Raw genomic sequence first — 27,779 nt, 5'->3', positions numbered from 1 at the left:
TTAGTAAGACCTTGTCTCAAAACAAAAGCATTCAGGCTGAGGAAGTAGCTCAAAAGGTACTTGCCACCACGCCTGACAACCTGAGTTTGATCCCCAGAATTCACAGGTGGAAGGAGTGAGCCAACTCTCAAAAGATGTCTTCTGAATTCCACATATATGGCATATATGTGCCCCCACATATACAAACATAAAATAAATAACAATTAAAAAAGTTCTAATATACATACATGTAGGCGGGTTCTTTCTCTAGTAATTAAAAAAACCTAAACCACAACAAAAAATTTCCCCAAACCAGGAAAACCCTCCAGAATACAAAAGTAACACAGCTACAAGGAAGAAAGGAAGGAAAGAAAACAGGTATGTATGTATGTATGTATGTATGTATGTATGTATGTATGTGTGTATGTATTGTATGTATGTGTGTGTATGTATTGTATGTATGTATAGTATGTATGTATGTATAGTATGTATGTATAGTATGTATAGTACGTATGTATCTATAGTACGTATGTATAGTATGTATGTGTGTATTGTATGTATGTATGTATGTGTGTGTATGTATTGTATGTATGTATGTATAGTATGTATGTATGTATAGTACGTATGTATGTATAGTATGTATGTGTGTATTGTATGTATGTATGTGTGTGTATGTATTGTATGTATGTATGTATAGTGTGTATGCATAGTATGTATGTATAGTACGTATGTATGTATAGTACGTATGTATGTATAGTATGTATGTGTGTATTGTATGTATGTATGTATGTATATGTATGTATGTATGTATGTATGTATGTATGTATGTATGTGTGTATAGTATGCTACCTACTGATGGTTCATGGAAGACTGCATGTGAGTCTGTCTTTATGTTTACAAAAAAGAAGAAAGAAAGGAAATACACAGAGAAACAGGGGTCTGATATATTTTAGAGTGGCTTTGAACTTGCCATGTGGCCAATGATAATCTCAGACTTCTAATTCTACTGCTTCAACTACCCCAGCCAAATGCTAGGATTAGAGGTGTGCCATCATGCCTGGTTAGTACTTACTGGAGATCAAACTCAGGGCTTTGTGCATTGCTAGCAAAGCTCCTACCAACTGAGTGGGACCCCATCCCCTTGGTATATTTACATACATATGAAACGTTTAAGTGATGCTCACTATGGGAGGGGGCAAGGCATCAAGTAGAAGGATGTGGAAGCTGAACTTCCTTTAATATACCTTGTGTGACATTACGAAATACATCTTCATTCCCTTTCCTGGCACACAACTCCTAAAATCCATCGCATCTTCAAAGTGATAGTGTCTTTTAGTATGCTAATGAGTTGACTGGTGGCTGCAAGCCCATAGGTAGCTTCAGGACAGGGTGTGCTCCCTGGAAAGACCAAGGCAGTATTAGAGAAGCTGAGACTGAGTCTCTAAGGGGGAAGGGGCTGAAGGTTAAGCAGAACCAATGGCCAATGATTTACTCAACTTTCCTATGCAACGAAGCCTCAAAAACAAAAAACAAAAACCTTCCATAGTATAGGATATGGAAAGCTGGGTAGCTGAACCAGTGAAAGTTCCTGGAGAGTGGCCTGTCCAGAAAGAAAGGGGAATTTTCCTTGAAAATGTTCCACCCTATGAATCGCTTCAGCTGAATCCTTTGTAATAGCCTTTATAATAAACGGATAATCTAACTAGGCCTGATGGTACATACCTATAATCCTAGCACCTGGGAGGTAGAGACACAAGGATTACAAATTCAAAGTCAACTACGACTGCATAAAATTCTAGGCCAGACTAAGCTTTATAAGACCTTGTCTCAAACAAAAACACAAACAAACCAATAAACCTAAGTATGCCTGAATCCTGTGCAACACTGTAGCAAATTAACTGAATTCAAAGGGAAGCAGGATGAGGTCCATAGCTCAGCAGCACAGATAATAGAACCTGGACATCCATGGGAGGACTGAGCTCTCAACCTGACCGTGTCCGCTCAGCGCCTAAACTCAGTTACAGACACTCAGTTGTTATCTGGTATAGAATCAGTTGCTAGTTTGCAGTGGAAGAAACTCTCATACTAGAGATCACAGAAGTTTGCTGTTGATTGTTGTTCAATAAACACATAAGAAACTAAGTTTGGGGACTGGAGAGATGGTCAGTGGTTAAGAGAACTGGTTGTTCTGCACAGGACTCTGGTTCAGTTCCCACACAGCAGATCACATCCACCTCGAGCTCTAGATCCAGGGGATCTAATGCCCACTTCTGACCTCCGTGGGCATCAGGCATGCACCAGGTGCAGATATGCATGCAGAAAAAAATACCCATAAATATAAAATAAAGAAATAAATAAACCGAGTATGTGTTTGTTTTTTCTTCTTTATCTACTGATGTTTATTAGAAGATCTGAATTTGGAACCATGGACTTTATATTTTATATAGTCAAAAAACAAAGTAATAATTTAAAGGTTATTTCTAAACATCAAAAGCAAAATGAAGCAAAATGTTTACTTGATGAATAACCACACAGGGAGAAACTGTAATGAGTAACTTAAAAAAAAAATTGAATCTGATAATGATGTAAGCTCATAAACCCAGCACTTTTAGGGTGGTCTGGGTTAGGAAACTTTACCTCAAATCAACAGGAGAGAGTTGTGGTAATAGCTCTTCTGGTAAAGTACTTACCAAATGTCACAAAGACCCAAGTTCATGCTGTGGAATAATACTTTGTACACTGTGAAGGTTTGTCACTCAGATTGGTTTAATGAAGAAGCTGACTGGCCAATAGCTGAACAAGATAAGGTTAGGCAGGAAAACCAAATTGAGAATGCTGGGACAAAGAATGGCAGAGTCTGGAGTTACCAGCAGAGACAAAGAGAAACCAGATGGACATGGCATACTGACAAAAGTACCGAGCCATATGGCTAGGCATAAATAAGAAATATGGGTTCACTTAAATTGTAAGAGTTGCCAGGCAGTAGTGGCACATGCCTTTAATGCCAGCACTTGGGAGGCAGAGCCAGGTGGATCTCTGTGAGTTTGAGGCCAGCCTGGTCTACAGAGTTGAGTTCTAGGACAGCCACCAAAACTACACAGAGAAACCCTGTCTCGAAAAGAAAAAAAAAAAAAAAAAAAGTAAGAGCTAGCTAGTAATAAGCCTGAGCTATTGGCTGAGCATAAACAATTAATATTAAGTTTCTGAGTAGTTATTTGGGAGTGGCCATGGCACAGGAAAACTCTGCCTACAAACTCCGGTCCCAGACCCTACATACAAAACATGCCTATAATCCCAGCATAGGGGAGACAGAGACAGGCAGATCCCCGTTCGTCTGAAGAGCCAAAGTATCAAGCTCTAGGTTAATCGAGAGACCCATCTTGATAACAAACTAGAGAGCAACTAAGGAGGACACCTGATGTCAACCTCTGGCTTCCATCTGTTAGAGGAGTGAGTGAGTGAGTGAGTGAGTGAGTGTGTGTGTGTGTGTGTGTGTGTGTGTGTGTGAGAGAGAGAGAGAGAGAGAGAGAGAATGTAGTATGTATAGTGTATGTGTGTGTGTGTGCCTGAGTATATGGAGGTATATCACATGCATGCAGCAGTCCTCAGGTCAGAAGAAGGTATAAGATCCCCTAAAACCAGAGTTACAGGTGGTTATGAACCACTATATAGGTCCTAGGAATCAAAAAGAAGTCCTCTAGAAGAATGGCCAGTGCTCCTAAGTGCTGAGCCAGCTCTCCATTCCTTGATCAACTTTTTTTGTTTTTGTTTTTGTTTTAAAGGGTAACAATACCATAAATGGGCAAATGTGTCTTCAACAATGGGTGTTGGGAAAACTCAATAACAATATAAAAAAGAAAATATATTAATTGGCCCCTTTATGCCATATATTAAAATTAACTGAAGATGGATTAAAGACTTAAACGTAAGAACTAAAAATTATAAAACTCTTTGAAGAAATCACTGATGAACCAAACTAGATCTGGCAAAGATTTCTTGGATATGACATCAAAAACTCATACAAACAAAAGAAAGAGATATCAGCTGGGTATGGTGGTATATGTCTTTAATCTCAGCATTTGTGAGACAGAGGCAGGCTGACCTCTGTGAGTCTGAGGCCAGCCTGCCTACATAGTGAGTTTCAGGACAGCTATAACTACAAAGAGAGACCCTGCCTTAAAAAGAAAAAAAAGAAAAAAAGAAAGAAAAAGTAAAAAGAAAAACTCCCAGCTCTTGGAAGGCAGAGGCAGGCGGATCTCTGTGAGTTTAAGGCCAACCTGATCTACAAATAGAGTTCCAGGACAGACAGAGCTACACAAAGAAACTCAGTCTCAAAAAACAAAAACAAACAAACAAACAAACAAAAGTATGATGAGATACATAGAAATTTTCATTTTTTCTTTCTTTTTTTTTTTCCCCCTTATTTTGAGATAAGGGTCTTGCTATGTTACCCAACCTAGTTTCAAACTCCAAATTCCTGGGCTCAAGCCATTATCCTACACCAGCTTCTCAAGTTGTTAGAAAGACAGGTATGTTGCCACCATACCTAGCTTCTTGGATTCTCTCTCTCTCTCTCTCTCTCTCTCTCTCTCTCTCTTTCTTTTTTTTTCATGAAAGGGTTTCTATGTGTACCCCTGACTACCTGACTATCTTGGAACTCATTCTGTACACCAGGCTGGCCTCGAATTCAAAGAGATCTGTCTGCCTCTCCCTTCCAAGTACACTATCACACCCAAATCATTTCTTTGATTTTTAAAAAATTATTATTTTATTTAACATGCATAGCTGTTTTGTCTACATGTATATCAATGTACCATGTGCATGCCTTGCCAGAAGAGGGCACCAGATTCCCTGGAAGTGGTGTTACAATGGTTGTATGCAATTCACGTGGGTGTTGTGAACTGAACACCCTGGAAGAGCAGCCTGTGCTCTTAACTGCTACGCCATCTCTCCAGCCCTATGCCTAGCTTCTTGATGTGATCTTTAAATAACAAACAAACAAATGAACCAAAATCCTAGCTCTGTACACTGAAAAGGAACAAAATTGGAAGAAATAATCAGTAGAATGAATATTCTTCTGTCCAGACTATAGTCTCTCTAACTTTCTCAGCAAAAAAGGCTGTTAAGAGAAATGGCTAACACCGGGCGGTGGTGGCGCACGCCTTTAATCCCAGCACTCGGGAGGCAGAGCCAGGCGGATCTCTGTGAGTTCAAGGCCAACCTGGTCTACTGAGCAAGTTCTAGGACAGCCAAGGTTACACTAAGAAACCCTGTCTTAAAAAAACCAGAGAAAGAGAGAAAGAGAGAGAAATGGCTAATTCCAAATCTAAAAAGGAAGAAAGTATACAGACGGGAGGGGTTAGGGCACTCTAAGGATGTGGCTTAGTATCAGATGGGCGTTTTTGAAACCTAGGTTCCATTCCCAGCATCCTACCTCTCCTAAATGACTAAAGGTGTAGGTTGTGGTCAATGACAGAACACTTGCCTAAGACGTACAAAGTCCTAGTCCAATCGTGGCTTGGGCAGGAAAAGAGAAAGAAAAGGGTGTTGTGCAGGATTATCCTTGGAGCCAAGCAAAAGCCATCTTGGGGAGTTCAGCTGAGCCCCCTTGTGAAAGGATTACCCTAGCTGGGCTTGTTGACTATTTACACCCCCTCAGGGAGGGGTGGAGAGAGAGGGTCACAAGACCCTCTCCAGAATATCCCAGCAGATCCCTACCACCTGTTGTATGTAACTTTGTTATAATTGCATGAGGCTGCAGGAGGTTGGGGGTTAGAGTATGGGGTGGGGGACCAGAAGAGTGGGGCTGCTCCATCTATTCAGGGGAGCCCTCATCTCTGCTCCATATGGCTTTTGGAGGAAGGAACTCTCACATCTCTGTAAGAAATACCTCACCCATTACGATGGCTATTTTTGGTTGTTAACTTGACTACATCTGAAGTTAAAACAGAAAAATGGCTGGGCACACCTGTGAGAGATTTTTTTTTTTTTTTTTTTCTTAATTGGATCATTTGAAGTGAGAAGATCCACTTCTAATCTGGATCTGTGAGGTGGGAAGACCTGCCTCCAATGTGGGCCATACCTTCTGCTGGAGCCTATATAAAAGGTCATGGAAGAGGGAAGCTCTCTCTTTTTGCCTACTTCCTCCCACCCCTGTTAGCAAGTCCATTCCTCCACTGGCATTAGAGCCTACTTCTTTTGGATTCCGGTGTATATTGAAGACCAGCTGAGACATTCAGCCTCGTGGACTGAACAATTACTGGATTCTTGAACCTTCCATACATAGGCAGTCATTGCTGATCCAGCCATTATTAGTTAGACCACAGCCTGCAAGTCATTCTAATAAATCCCCTATATCTATATAATATATTATATGTAACATATTATTTATATAATATATATATTAGAGAGAAAAAGAGAGAGAGAGAGAGAGAGAGAGAGAGAGAGAGAGAGAGAGAGAAAGAGAAAATCATTCTGTAAGTTCTGTTACTTCTAGAGAAACCTAACTAATACAACCATGTCTGTAAGGAAGCCCAATAAACTCACTGATTCTCCAGAGTGAACACTCTGGTGGGATCATGCCTCCTTGGGACCTTGAAGGGAGGAGTAGATGTTGCTTAGTCTCTTCCTGGGAAGGAATTTTACCAACAAAGGGAAAGGGAAGGGAAAGAAGGGTTTGGAGAAAGGAGTACTAGGGTCTTGTCAAGGGTCCATAACTGGTTGACTAATTGAATATGAAGAATAACAGCTGTACCAGATTAAAACAAAACATGGATAAGTTCACAGAGATATTAAAAATAATGCCCACAACTGGTATATGATTAGAGAATAAAACTGCTGAATGCCCAGTCTTAAATGGGGCATCTATATCATACTCTCTTCTACAAGTCTCAGGGGATCTCTGCTGAAGAGGGAGCCAAACACTGAGGATACATTGCATCATGAGGGATTCAATGCTTTTTAAAAAAGATTTATAGCCAGGCAGTGGTGGCACGCACCTTTAATCCTAGCATTCCATAGGCAGAGGTAGGAGGATCTCTGAGTTTGAGGCCAGCCTGGTCTACAGAGTGAGTTTCAGGACAGCCAGGGCTACACAAAGAAACCCTGTCTCAAAAAACCAAAACCAATCCCCCCTGGGAAAGATTTATTTATGTGCATGTGTGTCTATGTACATGTATGTGAGTGGGTGCATGCTACTGCTTGTGTGCAGAGGCCAAGAGGGCATTAGATTCCTCACAACTGGAGTTTTAGGCATTTGTAAGATGCTCAGCTTGTTAAGTGGGTGCTGGGATCCAAACTATAGTTCTTCATGATTGTACAGGATGCACTCTTAACCACTGAGGCATCTATCCAGCCCTGCTACTCCATGTGCATGTCTGCATGTGCATGCATGTGTTTATGGTATAGAACTTAATGTGTAGAGGCTGGAGAGATGGCTCAGCAGTTAAGAACACTTGCTGCTCTCGAAGGGGACCTGGGTTCAGTTACCAGCATCCACAGAGTAGCTTGCAACTGTCTGTACCTCCAGTTTCAGGGTAGCTGATGCCGTTATGGCTTCCCACAGTATTGCACACATGTGGTACAAATAAATATCCATGCAGGCAAAACAGACATCTAATTTTGAAATAAATTTTAAAAATTACATTTAAATTTTTAAAAAAGAAGAAGTTTAACAGGGCACAGTGGCAAATGTGGAAAGCACAGGCAGGCAGATCTTTGCTAAGGGCAGCCTGGTCTACACAGAGAGTTCCAGGCCAGCCAGGGCTACACAGTGAAACCTTATCTCAAAAACAAAAAACAGGGGCTAGAGAGATGGCTCAGCGGTTAAGAGAACTAGCTGCTCTTCCAGAGGTCCTGAGTTCAATTCTCAGCAACCACATGGTGGCTCACAACCATCTGCAATGGGATCTGATGCCCTCTTCTGGTGTGCATGAAGACAGAGCATCCATGTACATAAAATATATAAATAAATCTTTAAAAAAAAAAAGTTAGGTTCAAAATGAGATATATGAGACTGAGCCTAATGGTACAAGCCTGTAATCCCAGCACTCAAGGTAGAGGTAGGAGGATCAGAAGTTCAAGGTTATCCTTAGCTACATGGTGAGTTTGAGGCCAGCATGGGCTATGAGACAATGTTTTCAGATAAACAAAACAAAACAAACATGAGCCCTGGAGGTGGCTTAGTAGAGAGGGCCTGGCTAACATGCACAAAGCCCTGACTTCTATCTCTAGCACCCACAACAACACCCGGGCTGCTTGTCTATAAGAGACGTTGAATTATTTACAGTTAAAATACGGTGATGTTGGCATTCACTTCACGAGGAAATATAGATTAACAAGAAAGACTATGAAATAAGTAGAGACTGGATAATGGGAACAGAGATGATTGTTATACTACTGCCATTATGTCTGGAAGCTTCCATAAAATATAGAGCTAAAAAAAGGAAAAGAAGTCAATGTTCATTTCTCCACTTACCTGTTCTGTTCTTCCGTTTTTCTCTTTCTGCTTTTAGCTCCTCCATGGCTTGAGATTTCTTGTCTAGTTTCTCATCCCGTTTGGAACGACGCTCTTTATTGTGGGAAGTTACCTGCAGAGGTATGTGTGGGTGGCTTTTTACTCAGTGTCGCTGAGATTCTCTATGTCAACAACCAACACTTGCAACCCTGTGAATTACTAACTGTACAAACTTAAAAACCTATCTGAGCATAGTGGCATATGACTTTAGTCCCAGAACTCAGGAGATAGAGGCAGGTGGATCTCTAAGTTCAAGGCCAGTCTGGTCTACAGAGTGAGTTCCAGGTCAACCAGGGCTACATTGTAAGACTCTGTCTTGAAAATAACAAAACAAAACAAAAAACTGTCTAAGCGAGGGGATTCTGTGGACAAAGAGGTGTACAAGTAAATCTAGCCCTCTTTTTACCTGCCTAATAGATAGCAAATTTAAAAATGATCATGCTGGGTGTGGTGGTGAACTCCTATAAATCCCAGCACTCAGGAGTTCAGCCTCGTCTATGTATCAAGTTCCAGGACAGCCAAGGCTATGCAGTGAGACTGTCTCAAAAAAGAAAAAAAAAATAATGAATTATCAGAGTGAACTCTTCCTGGAAGACAGTCTATGTTATGATCTCATATCTCTTGATATGTTATTTCAAATGCAGAGGGGTGACACATGTCTCAGTGAACATAATCAAGCTGGTTATTTGGGAAAGGAAGTTTATCAACTTACCCTTTGGGGATGCTCACACTCTAGTGGGCTCCTATTTAGCCAGACTTGAGTGAACAAGTCCGAAGGAGTTTATGGTGTAGGCAACAGTGAAATGGTGTTCAGAGACTAATGAGACCAGGGTGAGGCTGCTGAAATAATCTGCACAACCAACCTAGGCTACCAGTGCTGTCTCCTGCCTAAGGCTCACCACAGTCTCAGTCCATTTGTGGATGACCTCTTACCTGAGATTCTTGAATCTGAGTCAGCTTTTTCTTCTCTTGTTCTTCTTCCTGCTTTTTCTTTTTTTCTTTCTTTTCTTTCTTTTTAGCTGTTTTTAGTTTTTTCTTAATTTCAAACCTGGTTAAAAGATATTTAGTTTTTAAAAAGTAATAAAATATATGTGAAGGCTGGTTTCTACTTGGCTAGGAGACGGGAAGTAAGTAAGGAAAGGAGTAGAACACTTTTGGAACATGCGAGTCTCAGACACCCACAGAAAAATCATTTTTTGGCTTCCTGAAAGAAACTCCAATGTACCGTAAGTACATTAAAACTGTTGCTTGAGCAGCTAGAGAGAGGGCCCAATGATTTGGAGCACTGTCTACTCATCCAGGGGACCAGGCTCTATTACCAGTACCCACACGGCAGCTCACAATTGTCTGTGGCTCCAGGGAGTCTGATGCCCTCTTCTGGCTTCCGTGGGCACCATGCCTGTGGTACGCAGACAGGCAAAACACTCATACGTATAAAAATAAACTTTAAAGAACAAACAAGGGGGGTGGGAGGAGGGAGGACGGGAGAATCCGTGGCTGATATGTAAAATTAAATTAATTATAAAATAAAAATATTTTAAAACAAACAAACAAACAAAGTCTTCAAAAGCATAAAGTTAGAATGGCCTTAAGGAAAAATACTCAGATCAGAATTCAAGGTTATCCTCAGCTATATAGTGAGTTTGAGGCCAGCTTGGGATACATGAAATTCGGTTTCAATAAAGAAAATAATTGTGTATCAACAAAAATGCAGCAGAATACACCCAAATTAACTGAAAAGAGGCACTCAAATATTTAAATATCAACTTTTATAACAGCACTAATCATAACTGAAAAAGGCAGGAACAACTTTAACGGCAATTGAATAAATTCACAAACCATGGTGTACACTTATAATGGAATGCTACTCAGCTCTAACAAGGACTGAAGTGCTAACAGATGTTACATGGATTAAGTTAAAACCATGCTAAGTGAAGCTGAGCACAAGCACACATGTGTCCCACCAAGGGGTGGGTACTGAGGTGGAGGGACAATTTGAGCTCAGGGCACCAGGACAACGTAGCAGGCGTCTGTCTCCAGAGGATGGACAGATGGCTCCTCAATGCTTAGCAGCACAGGCTGAGCTCCTGGAGGGCCTGGGATAGCTTCTCAGAACTCACCCTGTGGCTCCCAGTTCCAGGTGCTCTGGGGCCCTCTTCTAGCCTCTGCAGGCACCAGGCACACACTGTGCACAGACATACATGGAAGCAAAACACCCATCCACAAAGTAAAATTTAAAAAACAATGAAAAAAAGGCTGGGCGGTGGTGGCGCAAGCCTTTAGTCCCAGCACTCAGGAGGCAGAGGCAAGGGGATCCCTGGGAGTTCAAGGTCACCATGTTCTACAGAGTGAGTTCCAGGATACAGAGAATAGTTACACAGAGAAACCCTGAAACCCTGTCACTAAACACCAAAACAAACAAACAAACAAACAAACACACCACAACCTAAACCAAAACACAAAATTAAAGCTTAAAAAAAAAAAAGATGAAGAGAATTTTCCAAGTGGCTATGCTGTGTTGCTCCAGAACTAAACCTATAAGCTACAGAACACTGTGTTTCCGAGTGGCTATGCTGTGTTGCTCCAGAACTAAATGCACAAGCTACAGAACACTGTGTTTCCGAATAGTTATGTCATCACCTTCCAACATCCTTCTAGTTGCTAAAAACTGTCACTGAATGTCAAGTGCTCCTTAAAGAGGAAAAGATTTAAACAACGGGCTCAGTGATAACATACTTCCCCAGCATGAAAAAGCGCCCCGGGTTGATCCCCAGCTCCTCTCTTCCCCTAAAAAGGTAAAACTCACTGTGTGCGGTGACACGTGCTTTTAGTCACAGCACTCAGGAGGCAGAGGCAGGTGGATCTCTGTGAGTTAGAAGCCAGCCTGGTCTACACAGCAGGTTCTAGGCTATCCAGAGATAAACAGTGTTTCAAAACCCTGTTTCAAAAATAAATCAATAAAAACAAAAAGATAAAACTAATATATGAAGTTTGTGACAAATTACCCTTAAAATTTGTGATATTGGAATTTTCTGTCAAACTCTTATGCTCTCCACAATTCAGAATCCAAACTTTAGAAGTCCCCTATCCAGCCGGGCGGTGGTGGCGCACGCCTTTAATCCCAGCACTCGGGAGGCAGAGCCAGGCGGATCTCTGTGAGTTCAAGGCCAGCCTGGGCTACCAAGTGAGTCCTAGGAAAGGCGCAAAGCTACACAGAGAAACCCTGTCTCAAAAAACCCCCCCCCAAAAAAAAAAAAGAAGTCCCCCTTCCTCACCCACAACTCCTGTGCAGTATTCCAGGTCCTGGTTTTTGTAATACAGGTTACCTTGGAGGCATTCACATTTAACGAATGCCCACCACTTTCTGCTGACGGTAAGCCAAACATTCTCGTCTAGGATAACTCATCATACTTAATATGCTCTCCAGAGGGACAAACAGGCTCCCTGAGGCAATGGAACTAATTGCCAAGGTGCTTTAATTTTTTTTTTTAAAGATTTATTTATTTATTATGTATAGTGTTCTGTCTGCACGTATCCCTGCAGGCCAGAAGAGGGCACCAGATCTCATTACAGATGGTTGTGAGCCACCATATGGGTGCTGGGAATTGAACTCAGGACCTCTGGAAGAACAGCCAGTGTTCTTTACCTCTGAGCCATTCTCCAGCCCCATTCAATTTTCTTCTCAAGATACTAGGCAGACAGGAAAGGAAGCTAATTCTGGGCACTCTTGTTTCCCAAAACAAAAGCCAAGTTTACTTTGACCTTTTTGGTAGATGAGAAAGAACTTTTGCCACTTAAAATATGGCAAACCCCCAGAAACCTGAAGCAGCCTGAGTAAACAGGTCAGCTTGCACAGCAGTGCTGGTGACTGAGCCTGGGCCTTGGGAAAACCATGCAAGCAATTTACACTGAGCCAATCACCAGCCCAACATTTCAGCCTTTTGTTTTATTTAGCACAGTTTCATTCTGGAGCCCCAGCCTGCCTTAAGCCTACAGCAATACTCCAGTAGCCTTGGCTTCCGAGGTGCTGGGATTACAGGCCTGTGCTACCACAGTTGGCCCACATTACTTTTGCTAATAAACTGACATCTAAATTCAAGAGCTGGAGAGATGGCTCAGTGATTAAAAGACCTGCTGCACAACCACGAGGTATCGAGTTCTGATCCCCGCATCCACATAACAAACCAGGCAGCCTACACATGCCTGTAAGTCCAGCTCTAAGGGGGAGGAGACAAGATCATCACTGGAGCTTGCTGGCTTCGAGATTAGCCAAGCAAACTAGAGTCCCAGGTTCAAGGATAGATCCTGACTTAAATGAATGGGCAGAATACAAGAAGACACCTGACACCCTCTTCTGACCTTCATTTGCACACACAGACATGAGTACCTACATACATGTTATACACACAACAAATACATACACACAAAAAATACAAAAACCAAGACAAGATTCTGACTTTCTCAATAATTTTTGTCTGATAGAAATTAAATAATATACTTACTTTATTTTTTATTTAAAAAAAATTAACTACACCACCACTGGGTGGTGGTGGCACATGCCTTTAATCCCAGCACTCAGTAGGCAGAGGCCAGTCTGGTTTATAAACTGAGTTCCAGGGCAGCCAGGGATACAAAGTGAAACCTTGTCTTGAAAAACCATAAATAAATAAGTTTTAAAAATTAATTAATTTTATTTATTTTGTGTGTTTTGTTTGCTTGTTTGTTTGAGACATGGTCTTACTATGTAGCTCTGGCTGTTCTGGAACTCACTATAGGGACCACGCTGCCTCAAACTCAGAGATCCGCCTGCCTCTACTTCCTAAGTGCTGGAATTAATGTGCCATTATACCCAGCAAAAACTTGTCTTAAAATAAAAATGAAAAAGCAGGGCACAGCTCAGTAGCAGAAATCTTTTTAGCATGCCGAGGCCCTGGGTTCCATCACCAGAACCACAGACTAGTGAAAAGCCTACTGACTAACACACACCAGTGAAGCTGATGGCACTGAGGAACAATAAATGTGACCCTAAGTACACTACTTGGTTTACATTATACTAGCACTCAGATTTCCAACTGTCCACTCCTATGAACAGATTCTCTTCAGTCTAGTAAGGGACTGTATCTCAACCCACAGGAGCTGAAACACTCAAAGCTGAAAATGCATTTACTACACCACCCTACCAAACATCATAGCCTAGCCTGACTCAAGTATGTTAAAAATCTTTAAAAATTTTTAATTTTTATTTTTATTTATTTTGTGGTGGGGAGAATGTACACATGCCTTGACAAACTGTGGAGGTCAGAGAACAACTTTTGGGAGTCAGTTCTCTCCTTCCATCACATGGCGTCTGGGGATCAAACTCAGGCCATTAGGCTTGGCAGCAACTGCTTTTACCCACTGAGCCATCTTGCCAGCCCTCAAAATCTTCATTATTATAGTTTGGCTAAACTATCTTTCACAAAGCCTCCTGGGAGATGAAGTGTTTGGTATCTCATGTGACCTATCAACAATTGTAATGAGAAACATAGAATAATTATGTGGTTACAGCCTCACACCACACTGTGCAAGACACACTGAGCACACAGGGTGGAGACAGCCTACCTTCTTTTCAACACCTCCCTCTTCTCTATGCGGTTGAAGAGCTCCTGCTCCCTCTCCTTCTCCGTCATCTGCTCTAGCCGGGCCCTGTCTTCCTCATCTCCCATAAGATCCTCTCCATAGCCATCGTGGAACTCTTCATCTTCTGACGAGGAGTCTGAATCTGAACTCGAAGAGGAACTGTTGCTGTCAGAATCTGACACTTCACCTGCAACAAAGACCAACATAAGATCACACTACATTATGTCACACCCCAGTATGACACTGGCCACCCCTGGCTCTCCCAGATGAAATGGCACACAGCCATTTCCACTCACTTAGGGTGTCTCCTTGATCCACCTTTGTAAATGTAAACAGATTAGAGAAATTTAGGCTGGAAAAATAAACCACCACATTTTTTTTTCTTTTTGAGACAGGGTTTTGCTCTGTAGCACAAGACGTCTTCAAACTCCTGCTTCAGCCTCCTGAGTTCTGGATTTATAGGCCTGTGCCACCTACCATACCCATCTTTCAACTCAACTTTGTTACTTTGAAAAAATTACAGACCTATAAAAACAACCTGTAGACTAGTTCTGCATGGTGATGCAGAACTTTAATCCCAGCACCCAGAAGGCAGAGGCCAGCCTGGGCTACAGAGCTAGTTCCAGGACTTGAAAAACTAAACAAACAGAAAGACTAGTTTGACTTCCATACTCTATTTAAGATTCACTTGTTAACACTGCCTACGAAACTTTACACATCTCTCCAGTATCCTTTAATGAGTATTAGCCTTTATATTTCTTAATCTTTAATTAACTAATTTTTTGTTACATTTACTTATTTAGTGTGTGTATGTGTGTGCATATGTCAGAGCTCACGAGGACAATCTTTGCAGTCAGTGATCTCCTACCATCTGGGGTCCCAGGGGTCAAACTCAGTCCTGGGTTTGATGGCAAGCATCTTGACCCACTGAGCCATCTAGCAAGCCCAATTAATTTTGTTTTGAGCTGGAGGCTCACTGTGTTGTCCAGGCTGGCCCCCAAATCCTGAGTTCATGTGATTGTACTGCTTCAGCCTCCAGAGCACCTGAGACTACATCACCAAGCTTGGTTCAGTCTCTGTCTTTTTTTTTTTTTAATATTTAACTTTATTTTATGTGCATTGGTGTGAGGGTGTCAGATGCCCTGGAACTGGAGTTACAGACAGCTGTGAGCTGCCATGTGGTTGCTGGGAATTGAACCTGGGTCCTCTGGAAGAGCAGCCAGGGCTCTTAACCTCTGAGCCATTTCTCCAGCCCCAGTCTCTGTCTTTCAATGCCATTACAGTTTTCCAGAATTAAAGCCTGCTATATTGTTTAACAGATTTCTGTGAGGTATGATGAAAACATTTACTCTGTGAAGCCTATTCTGTGACTGTGAAGATTGCCCACTTGACTAGATCTAGAGTCACACAGAAGACAAGCCTCAGGCATGCATGCCTACGAGGGGATATCCTGACTGGGTTAATTAAGTGGGAAAACCAACTCTAAAAGTGAGTGGCATCATTTCCTGGATTTAAGCCCTGGATGCACAAACAAAGAAAGGGAGCTGTGTGCCAGCATTCATCTCTCTGCTTCCTGATGGCAGATGTAATGTGACCAGCTACCTCAGGCTCCTGCCACCATGCCTTTCCTGCCATAATGGGCTATTTCCCAAAATTTATAAGCCAGAATAAGCCCTTTCTCCCTTATTTTATTATTATTATTATTATTATTTTTTTTTTTTTTGGTTTTTCGAGACAGGGTTTCTCTGTGTAGCTTTGGAGCCTTTCCTGGAACTCACTCTGTAGCCCAGGCTGGCCTCGAACTCACAGAGATCCACCTGCCTCTGCCTCCCGAGTGCTGGGATTAAAGGCGTGCGCCACCACCACCCGGCACTCCCTTATTTTATTACAGCATCAGGGAAGTTAACCCCAACCTCACTGCGCGGCCCTGCTGGTCTGGACTCTATGCAGACTAGGCCGTCCTGCCTCTGCCCCACAAGTGTTAAAATTGGGAGTGTGTACCATATCTTGCCTGCCTCCGTAGAGTCTGCACCAGTAAAAAAGTCATATGAAAGGGGGAACACCCTGTCTTGGGCATCTCAGTCTTTATACCCATGAGTGAATACACCTGCATTCTTTTTTTAAAAATTATTATTTTAATAAATTTTTATTTTTACTTTATGTGCATTGGTGTTTTGTCGTTATGCATGTCTGTGTGAGATCTTGGAGTTACAGACAGTTGTGAGCTGCCATGTAGGTGCTGGGAAGTGAACCCAGTCCTCTGGCAGAGCAGTCACTGCTCCCAACTGCTGAACTATCTTTCCAGCCCTACTTTTTTCTTTCCCTCTGTTTTGTTGTACTTAATTTTTATTTTTATTTTTTTGAGACAGGGTTTCTCTGTATAACGACCAGCCCCATTTTTATTTATATTTTTAATTATATGTATGTATATATGTTATGTGTGTGGGTCTGTGCATGAGTGCAGTGCCTTCAGAGGCCAGAGGATCAAATCTTCGTCGAGCTGGAGTCACAGGTGCTTATGGCTTACTGTGACAGGACCTCGGGTCTTCTGGAAGAGTGTACATGCTCTTAACCACTGAGCCATCTCTCCATCTCAGCCTGTAGTCTTCATAAATTAGTAAGTCATTTGAATGGTAACTGCCATGAGTAGCTGACAGACAACTGAATGTGAGTAGTGCAACTGAGAAACCAAATTTTAAATATGAGTTGTATTTCATTTATGTTTAAATAGCAACAGTTGGTTTAATTAGTAGCAACTTGGTTTCAATGAGTTTGTTCTGTCAAGAAAGAATTTAGGCTATGAACTTGAACTTGGTAAGCATATTCCAAAAGTGATTGATGTCCTTTGCTGTTCCACCTCCAGAGTGCTGGGGACCAAACTCAGGACTTTGAGCATGATAGACAAGTGGGCTGCCCCCCCACCAGCTACAGTCCAACCCCTTTAAGAAAGGTCACCTTCACCCCTCTTCCTCCTATGCTAGGCCTAGTGCTGCTGTAGTTTTTCTGTCCCCTAGGCAACTCTACTCTCCCTCCCCTTGTAGCATCACAGCAGGAGGACCTACCACCTGTCTGCGACAGTGCTAACTTGGGTTATTAGTTGGTTGGACACGAGTCGCAGATTTCCCTGGACAAGGGCTAGTATGTACTAGGCAATGCTTTAGACAGCATAAACATCTTGTTCCTCACAAATTCAAACCCATCCAGTGGATTTTAATAATTCTCCATTCTTTTTTACTTTACTTCTCTCAGACTCAGAAGTTTGAGACAGGAGAATCACCAGTTCAAGGCTGACCTGGACTACCCAGAGAGTACAAGGCTAACCTGAACTACATAGAAAGTACAAGGCCAGTTTGACCTGAATGGCAAAAAAAACCAAAAACAACAATAAAACAAAAAAGATAACATATATTACTAATGGATATTAAATTATCAGTTATACCAGAATTTGCTTGATTCAATTTGCATTCATAGACATGGGCTTAAAACCAGGTTAGGCCATTTTTTTGGAGGGGGAGTGGGGGCAAGAAAATATAAAGTTTACCATTCTAGTCCTGGAACAAGTTCAGCTGTCAAAGTAGTCTTGACAAATTTCTAAACTGTCTTCATGGAAGAGTATTTTCTAAGGGATTTGCTATCTGTTTCAAAGATTCCCCTTCTCAGTCAGACCATGAATTACCCAGAAAAAGGAAAAGAAGGTCCTAAGACTGAGGAGACCAATGCAGGGGAGCTATGGTCAGACTGCAGCAGCCTCACCAGCCCTCAGGTATCACAGACCCATGGTCACGGAAAACTACAAGAGTCCCCAGCTCTAACAGCAGAGGCCCAGCTGTCACCCAGGCTCCTCCGCCCATCCTCACAGCCTCCTCCTGGGCTGGGTGCTGAGCTCACCTTCCTCAGGAGCTGAGCTCTCAGCTGAACTGTCTTTGTCTGAACTGCCTGAGGAGGCAGTTTTGTTGGCTTGCTTCTTCATGGTTCCTTTCTTCTCTATTTTTCTGGCTTTTCCTTTCTTCTTATTTTTATTGCTCCCAAATGTCCACTATAAGGAGGGGAAAAAAGGAAAATTGAAACAGGACTAGGCACTTTAATGAGGTGATACATGCTTATAATACCAGTACTCTTGAAGGGGAGGCAGGAGGATTCTGAGTTTGAAGCTAGCCTTGGGGGGGGGGGGGGGCGCTGCATAGTGAGACTGTGTTTTTAAAAACACACACAAAACTGAGAGAAAACAATTTTTCCTGTTTTCTGTGGTTCAGATGGCGTAGTTGCTGAGGGCTGGCATGCTGGGTTAGAGTACGCAGGACAGCTGAGCACTCACAGCACGGCTGAGCACTCAGGTGGGTCTCAGGAAGGCAGGGAACTTCCGGCAGGAAAAAAAATACAAAAAGCACAGGAAGAACTTTCTGGCAACTCCAAGGAAGCAGTAAGTCAAGTCAGACTGTTGGGTCTGAGTAGGAATCTCATTACAAATCTGGGCTGTGTGAGGCTGTAAGAGCCAGCTCAACAGTTGAGGGCACGTACTGTGATTGCAGAGGATCTGATTCAGTCAGACGGGCACTGAGTCATACTGCTTTGAAGTGCAGAACTAGATTTGGAACAGTGAGAGAACTCACAAAATACATTGTGGTAACAATGTCTCCTCCTGTGATATTTACTTTCCGGTGGGTAGTGTACATGTACATGTGGATGTGAATGCACATGATGCTTGTGCATGTACAAGCTAGAGGTCAATGTCAAGTATCTTTCCCTTACTGCTCTCCACTTCAGTGATTGAGACAGGGTCTCTCACTGAGTCTGGAGCTCACCGATAGGCCAGACTGGCTGAGAGTGAGCTCCAAGGATCCACCTGTCTTCAGTGCCCGCATCGGTAGGGTTATGCAGCACTATGACACCCAGTTTCCATGTGGGAGCTGGGGATCTGAACTCCTGTCCTCATGCCTGCATGGTAGGCACTTTACCACCTGCAATGTTATAAAGACGGGGGTGGTGGGGTGAAGAGACGACTCAGAAGGTAAGAGCACTCACTGGCTGCTCTTTTAGGGGACCTAGGTTCAGTTCCCAGCACCCACATGGTAGCTCAGTCATCTGTTAACTCCAATTCCAGGGAATCCAATACCCTTTTCTGACCTCCATGGCACCAGGCATACATATATGTTGCACAGACATATATGCAAACAAAACACCCATACACATTAAAAAAAAAAGGGGGGGTAATCTGGATTACACTGTAACAATGTTTCATTAGATCATTAAAAAAAAGTCCATGAGATCCTGGACTTCTAAACTTAAAGAACCTGCAATTTGGGTCATTAAAACAACAGGTAGCACACGTTTGTACTTGTAGCCCAAAGTCTTTTGACATTTTAAGCTGCTACTCCAGAATGACTTTAGGGAAAAGCACTTGAGGAATGTGCACTAAATATGGAGACCCTTTCATCACCACAGACTGTTCAATTTTGTAAACTAAAATTTCTACATCTACTACTTAAGGAAAGCCCAGCATGTCTGCTCCTACCCTAACAGGAAGAGAACCATGGCTCATGAGGATCAGTTCGTAAGCTGGGGGGTGTTTATTCTTGTTTTGGTAATTCTGGGGAGGCAGCCCACAGAAGCTATACCCTTTTAAGACACACACTCTTACTTCACCTGGATAAAGTATTGTTGAAGACGCTTTGTTTTGTTTTTGGAGACTAAGTCTTCCTACATAGCACAGTTGAACTCAAACTGGCAATCCTCCTGAGTGTTGGTATTACAGGTATAATATAAAACTGTATATTCTGAAATAAAATATTATGTGAGTGAATAGTGACTTGTATAGGTGAATTTACTTTCTAAACCATTACATTTCAATACCTAGATCACCACCTAGAAAGAAATTGTAATTTTATCTTAAATCTGAAGTTTCAGGAATTTCTAGTTTTAAATGTCTAAGAAAATTAAGTCAGTTTAAAAGAATTCAAAACAGTCTACAATGTTCAATTTTTTTTAAGTTAGCTGAGCTAAAAATTCATCCATTTTCTATGCAGACAGTATTGAGTCAATAATGTATATTGTTCCAATGGTTCTTGTGACAAGAAATGGCACAAACATACATATAGTACTTTCATTATGTCTCAGTTAGGAAAATGGCCTCAATCCATACTGTATATTGTTCCAATGGTTCTTGTGACAAGAAATGGCACAAACATACATATAGTACTTTCATTTATGTCTCAGTTAGGAAAATGGCCTCAATCCACCTTTTCCAAACAGTGTCTGGCACTCTGGACTCCTCAACAGAAATAGGAGATGGTTCAGAGCAAAAGACTGAGCTACCAGGGTCACATGAGTCAGATTAGCTAGGTCTATTTTTGCCTCCAGATGTGGGTTTCTAATGTGCAACAGAGCCAAACTCTGGACTCCCAGGGGAGGTGGTTGACTGGAGGAAAAACTACCTAAATGTGAAACCCAAGCGGGAAAGAACTATGAAGTCACCTGGCTTCCTCATCCTTCCGCTCTTTCTCTGTCTGAGCCTGAGCCCAGGAGCTGCCTCTCATCTGTTGCATATGATGCTCACCAGTTTATGCGGAGGACAAAAACAAGGGTAAAAAACAGAAGAAATTTAAATGTTGATTTAAAAAGAGGCTAAACTTGAATGTGAAAAGAACGTTGGTTGTTTTTCTTCCAACAATTTCCAAAAGATGACAAAGCTGCTCCCCTCATGAGGTTGACTCAGTGAGATCTATGACACCAAAGGAAAACAAGCAATAATGCAATATGTGACCCTTTAGGGGAACTAAAATATGACACCTAAAAATACACTTCTGAGGCCAGCGAAATGGTTCAGTAAGGGCACTTGCTGCCAGGCTTGACAACCTGAGTTCAATCTCAAGAACCTACAGGATGAGGAGAGAACCAACTTCTGAAAGTTGTCCTCAGACCTCTCTGCATGCTATGACTTATGCGTGCCCACATGAATGCACATACAAAATTCATAAAAACTCTTTTAAGAAGCAGATTTTTGGCTGAAGGGGTACTCAGTGGTAGGACACAGACTGTCACATGCAATGCCCTTTGATCAGTTTCTAGCACCAGAGTGGGAAGAATCACCTGTATTTCTACACCCAAAAATAAAGACTTAAAATTTGACAACTTTTGGGAGGACTCAAAGGGTTCCAATAATCGAAGATTTTTTTAACCCCTGTAGATCACATTTGTAATATTTTACATTAAAATCTATAAATCAGATACTCCTACATTTTTTTTGCCCTAAGCACATATAGTTAAATATTTGTGCAATACTTATACTCCTAAAATACAGACTCTAATAAAGTATAAATGAAGATAGTCAAGACTTTGGCCACTGAACTAGAGACTGCTCACCTATCCCTTCAAAACCCTGACTGAGACGGAGGTTATTGACAGTGTTCCACAGTAAATGGAGTGAAGGAGAAACAGAACAAAATTAGCCAGGCAGCAGAGGCACACGCCTCTAATCCCAGCACTCGGGAGGCAGAGCCAGGTGGATTTCTGTGAGTTCGAGGCCAGCCTGGTCTACAGAGCGAGATCCAGGACAGGCACCAAAACTACACAGAGAAACACTGTCACAAAAAACCAAAACAACAACAACAAAAAAGAAAGAAAGAAAGAAAGAAAGAAAGAAAGAAAGAAAGAAAGAAAGAAAGAAAGAAAGAAAGAAAGAAAGAAACAGGACAGAATTGATGTTCTGATGTTTTCTTCCTTGAGGATTTGTTTTGGGGATTGAGGCAGTAGTGAAGGGAAGCTCTGTTGATAACTTTCAAGAGTCCAAATGATCTCTAAGACCCTCTCAGCATTATGAGACTTTATATGAACTGGGTGTTTCATCAGGATGGCTCTCTGTATTTGTTATTCTAGATACTAGCAGTCACAAAAGAGATATCTGAGAAGGCATGATTTCTGAACTTCAGTGTTTTGTTTACTTTTTTCCCTAAAGATTAAAAGGGTCAGAGGAACTGAAGAGTAAATGCAACCTTATGACAGTGTAAAGCCCTTCCCTGGTCTGCATCTGAACTCTTGAGTACAGAGGCCAGAACATCCCCCAGTGAGAGCTACCCATAAACTACCAGGGAAAGGAGCAGGATTGGTCTGTCAGTCAGGACTCTCATACATACTGACATCCTGCTGCTCTCTAAGCAAACTGTATGTAAGCCTCACATAACACCAGGCAAGTGACTATATAATTACATAGCCAAGAAAGCCCAAACTAAAGGCTAGAGGGAAGACATTCCTTTTTTTTTTTTTTTTCCTTTTTTTTTTTGGGGGGGGCGTTTTTCGAGACAGGGTCTCTCTGTGTAGCTTTGTGCCTTTCCTGGAACTCACTCTGTAGCCCAGGCTGGCCTCAAACTCACAGAGATCCACCTACCTCTGCCTCCCGAGTGCTGGGACTAAAGGTATGCGCCACCATCGTCCAGCATGGGAAGACATTTCTTATTTAATAAAACAGACTACAGCCTGACTCTCACTGAGGTAGCAGCTTAATGGGCAGCAGTTAGATAACAAATCAGAAGTTGTGTACTATACCACCCCATATCATCCTGAGGGTGTGTGGATGTTACAAGCAGCCTGGGACCAGTTTCCTTCCAAACAGTCCAAGGATGGGATGGAACACAGGATGGAAGTGGTTGCTTCAGACTTGGCTAGCCTCGAGATACTGAACACTGTGAATATTCTGGAGGCAGGAGAACAAAGACACTTCAAGACTTCAGACAGCATCTCTAAGAGGCAGCAATACCTACATGCCCAGGTCTTGGGACCCAGAGAAGAAACCATTCTGGCTCTTTGAGCTAAATGTTTTTTTATTTGTCCCCTTGAGCCAGGGACTCACGTAGCCCAGACTGGCCTCAAATTCACTATATAGCCAAGAATGAGCTTGAATGTCTGGTCCTCTGCCTCATCTCCCAGAACAGAGATTATAGGCATGGGTTTCCATGCTGGTTCTGAATTGAATTTTTTATGTGAAACAAAAACATTTCAAGTAAATAGTGTTCAAGAATAATAGCTAGGCTAGTAACAAACAGTGCTGGAATTGGGTCAAAAGAACTGGAAAAGAGCTAAGCCTTTAACCTGAGACTGTTTTCTTATCTGTAAAATACAAATAACACATTGATTTGACTGCTTACTATGCGTAACATGAGACTAAAAGGAGACAGAATAAGAAAGGTGGTTTCAATCTCATTATAAACCATGTTCTAGCTGTGTGTAGAGCTCAGTGGGCAGAGTGCCAACTTAGCACACAGGGAGCCCTAGTTTTGATCTCCAGCAGATCCTAACTGGAGACATGAAGATCAGAGGTTCAACTCAGACTGGAGAGATGGCTCATCCGTTAAGAGTACACACTAGCCGGATGGTGATGGTGCATGCCTTGAATCCCAGCACTCAGGAGGCAGGGACAGGTGGATGTCTGAGTTCAAGGCCAGCCTGGACTATAGAGCGAGTTCCAGGACAGCCAAGGCTATACAGAAACCCTGTACACACTGCTCTGACACTCGACTCGCATCAGGTGGTCCACTGTTCTCTGTTAAGTCCAGTTCCAATGTCTCTAGCTTCTACCAGTACTGCACTCACATGCATAACACACACACACACACACACACACACACACACACACCATTTTTTTAAAAGTTTAAGTTCGGGCCTGGAGAGATGGCTCACTGGTTAAGAGCATTGACTGCTCTTCCAGAGGACCTGGATTCAAGTCCCAGCACCCACATGGCAGCTCACAACTGCCTGTAACTCCATGATCTGACACCCTCACACAGTCTATGTACATGCAGCAAAACACCAATGCAAATAAAATAAAAATAAATACATCATAAAAAAAAAGTTTAAGTTCATCTCTGGCTACAGAGTGAGTTTGAAGTCAACCACGGACATATTAGAACCTGGCTCAAAAAACAAACAAACAAACAAAACAACAACAACAGCAGCAGCAGAGAGTGGTAGTGCCTGAATTTAATCCCAGCACTCGGGAGGCAGAGGCAGACAGGCTTCTGTGAATTTAATCCCAGCCCTCGGGAGGCAGAGGCAGACAGGCTTCTGTGAATTTAATCCCAGCCCTCGGGAGGCAGAGGCAAACAGGCTTCTGTGAATTTAATCCCAGCCCTCGGGAGGCAGAGGCAGACAGGCTTCTGTGAATTTAATCCCAGCACTCAGGAGGCAGAGGCAGACGGGCTTCTGTGAATCTAATCCCAACCCTCGGGAGGCAGAGGCAGACAGGCGTCTGTAAATTTAATCCCAGCCCTCGGGAGGCAGAGGCAGACAGGCTTCTGTGAATTTAATCCCAGCCCTCGGGAGGCAGAGGCAGACAGGCTTCTGTGAATTTAATCCCAGCCCTCGGGAGGCAGAGGCAGACAGGCTTCTGTGAATCTAATCCCAGCACTCAGGAGGCAGAGGCAGACAGGCTTCTGTGAATTTAATCCCAGCCCTCAGGAGGCAGAGGCAGACAGGCTTCTGTGAATCTAATCCCAGCACTCAGGAGGCAGAGGCAGACAGGCTTCTGTGAATTTGAGGCCAGCCTGGGCTACACAGCAAGTTCAAGGACACAGTCAGAGAGACCCTGTCTCCAAAACAAAACAAGACAAAATCCCTGTTCTACATAAATGAAATACACTATTTTATGTTGGAAAAAGAAAATCAGAACTTCCACTGAAGCTGTTTTTCTCTCTCCTTCCCTCCTTTTTTAAAAAAATGTTCTTCTTTTTTGAGATTTTTTTATTTTATTATTTTTTTAAGTTTTTTTTTTTTTTTTTTTTTTTTTTTTTGGTTTTTCGAGACAGGGTTTCTCTGTGTAGCTTTGCGCCTTTCCTGGGACTCACTTGGTAGCCCAGGCTGGCCTCGAACTCACAGAGATCCGCCTGGCTCTGCCTCCCGAGTGCTGGGATGAAAGGTGTGCGCCACCACCGCCCGGCGAGATTTTTTTTTTTAAAGACTTATTTATTTTATGTATGAGTGCTCTATCCGCATGTACACCTTTATGCCAGAAGAGGGCTAGAGATGGTTGTGAGTCACCATGTGGTTGCTGGGAACTAAACTCAGGACCTCTGGAAGAGCAGGCAGTGCTCTTAACCACGAGCCATCTCTCCAGCCCCTTTCCCTCCTTTCTCGTGCTGAAGTCAAAGCAATTGTCAGAGGCTTCTATATTCACTGGTACAGATCCTGAGAGTGGGATTTGAGCTAGCCGGACTCCTGCAGCTGCCTGCCCCGTAAAGACAGAAAGGAGTCAGCTCATACCCAACAACAAAGGAGGCGAGTGCAATGGCTCAGGCTACAGGTGTTTGTTGCTCACCTGACAAACTTGAGTTTGACCCCTAGAGCCCACATGGTGAATGGAAGCTGTCCTATGACTTCCATAATGTATGCTGTGGCATGTGTACACACACACTAAACAAACAAACAGATAAACATCATAAATCTTTAAGAGAACATGAAGACTAGCTTAGCTTTCTCTTATTTCTATTGTATAATTAATCAATGTACAAAAGGTACTATTGTATTTTATAATCTGGTAATCACATAACTTACTAAAAGCATAAAGAATCCTTGCACTAAATCAGAAAAAATTATAGTCTAGTTATAGAGACAAAACCACAAGTGGAACAGAAGTGATACAGAGCCATAAAAAATATAATTAAAACTGTTTGGCAGGAAGCAATGAAGGTCTTTATTGGACACATATACTAATTATTATCTATATGGTAAAACAAGAACAAAATGCTCTCAGCCATTTTTATTAAAATTAAAAGTTGTATCTCGGGGTTGGGGATTTAGCTCAGTGGTAGAGCGCTTGCCTAGCAAGCACAAGGCCCTGGGTTCGGTCCTCAGCTCCGGGAGCGGGGGTATTGTATCTTTTTCAAAGCATTCTACTCTTTTGTAGTTGAGATAGGCTCTCTCTATGCATCCCAATCTGGCCTTGAACTCTTGACCCTCCTGCCTTAGCATCCTGAATGCTGGGATTCTGTGTATGCACCATACACCTTGTCCTGTTCATTTTCTTCTACTAATACATGTATTAGAGACACCCAGAGATTACAGAGTGTAAGAAGTGGTAAACTAGGTCCAAGTAAAGAGCTTGAAAAACCAGGTTGGTTAAGAGAAAGGAAAGAGAAGGCAGGAGCTTGAGGGGGGTGAAACAGATAAATAGCAAGAAGAGGTGGGTCCGAAGAGGGGGTATGGACACAAACACCACTCCGCAAGACCGCTGCAAGTTCTGGGAGAGAAGATACAGCGGTGGCAGACGCTGAGCTGCAGAGCGGGGCCAAACGCTGACTTCTCCAAAATGCTGGAGACAAGACACCTTCAAAACAGTAACCCTCTCTATGATGTCCAAATGCCGGTAATCCCAGCACCTGGAGGTGGAAGGAGAAGGATCACAAGTTCAAAGTCATTCTCTGCCACATACCAAGTTTGAGGCCAGCCTGAACTATATGAGACCCTGCTTCAACAACTAATTAATAACAATTTACAAGTCAAACATTAATAATTATTGTTCAGGCAGAAATTTCTGCTATTTCTTTACTTTGTTTAAATGTAGCTAATATTCAGTTCTGAACCAAAAAAAAAAAAAAGATTTTTTTTTCCAGGCATTCAAAGAACTTTACTGAGGACAAGGAAGAATTCACATTTCCTTCTTATCTAGCTGGTAGTTGTTTCTAAAAAAGGATTCGGAATGTGTCTCACATAGAATTCATGAACTTTTGATTTTGTTATATTTTTAAGATTTATTTATTTTTATTTTAGGTGTATTAGTATTTTTCCTGCGTGTATGTATGTGTACCACGTGAATGTCTGGTACCCATGGATGCCAGGAAAGAGCATCAAAAATCTCCTAGAACTGGAGTTAGGGACGTAAGCAAACTGACATGTGGGTGCTGGGAACCAAACCCAGATCCTCTGCAAGGGCAGCAAGTGTATCCCCCTGTCCCCATAAGGTTTCTCTGTGTAGCTTTGGCTGTCCTGAAACTCACTCTGTAGACCAGGCTGGCCTTGAACTCACAGAGATCCACCTGCCTTTCACTCCCCTTCCCAGTGCTGAGATTAAAGGTGTGCACCATCACCACCCAGCTTTAGCAAGTGCTATTAAGCACTGGGCCAGGACCTCAAGCATGGCAAGCATGCACTCTGTGAGCTACACCCTCAGCCCAGCATTATGACCTTCAGCCACTGAAGTCTTTCCAGTTTCTGAGGCTTGGTCCATATGAAACAGAAAGAGCCTTGCTTATTTTTATGTGTGTCACAAGAATCATTTACCCCAAATAACACATCAGTATATTTACTAAACCTAAGGTTTCCCCTTTAAAAAATACTACACATAAAATATCCACTTATTCCCTCACTTGTTGGATCTTACACTTACTGTCTAGTGTATATATATTCTTCTAAATGGGAAACTTTCATGGAGTTTTCTCCAATCCCCCTGCCCCCTATATTGATTAAGTAGCTATTATCTTGCTCTAAAATCAGAGAGCTTTTCTCCTTGTGACAAACTACTCATTAACTCCTCCACCTGGCCCCTGCAAGACAGGGTCTCATGTAGCTAGACAGGCCTTGAACTTGATCTGTAGATAAAAATGTCCTGAACTGATCATGTTGCCTCCACCTCCCAAGTGCCCGATCAGGGTTGTGCCCCCGTGCTGGCTCCCACTCACCTTCT

At 42.4% G+C, this 27,779-nt stretch overlaps 1 protein-coding gene across 1 annotated transcript in view; it reads right to left on the bottom strand.

The window, feature by feature from the left end:
* The window catches only part of Rtf1 (RTF1 homolog, Paf1/RNA polymerase II complex component), a 63,910-nt gene that overhangs the window by 17,231 nt on the left and 18,900 nt on the right, over positions 1-27,779 (bottom strand). Inside the window, exons 3-6 of the mRNA XM_052723745.1 lie at positions 18,002-18,149; positions 14,096-14,300; positions 9,428-9,542; positions 8,456-8,567 (exon numbers count right to left, since the gene is read on the bottom strand). Of these exons, the coding sequence (XP_052579705.1) occupies positions 8,456-8,567; positions 9,428-9,542; positions 14,096-14,300; positions 18,002-18,149 (580 nt within the window). The remainder of the gene's footprint in view (positions 1-8,455; positions 8,568-9,427; positions 9,543-14,095; positions 14,301-18,001; positions 18,150-27,779) is intronic.

Source organism: Peromyscus californicus, unplaced genomic scaffold, assembly GCF_007827085.1.
Source record: "Peromyscus californicus insignis strain IS unplaced genomic scaffold, ASM782708v3 Scaffold_7__1_contigs__length_154581171, whole genome shotgun sequence".
NCBI classification, from domain to species: domain Eukaryota; kingdom Metazoa; phylum Chordata; class Mammalia; order Rodentia; family Cricetidae; genus Peromyscus; species Peromyscus californicus.
This window is presented reverse-complemented; position numbering and strand designations above follow the sequence as displayed.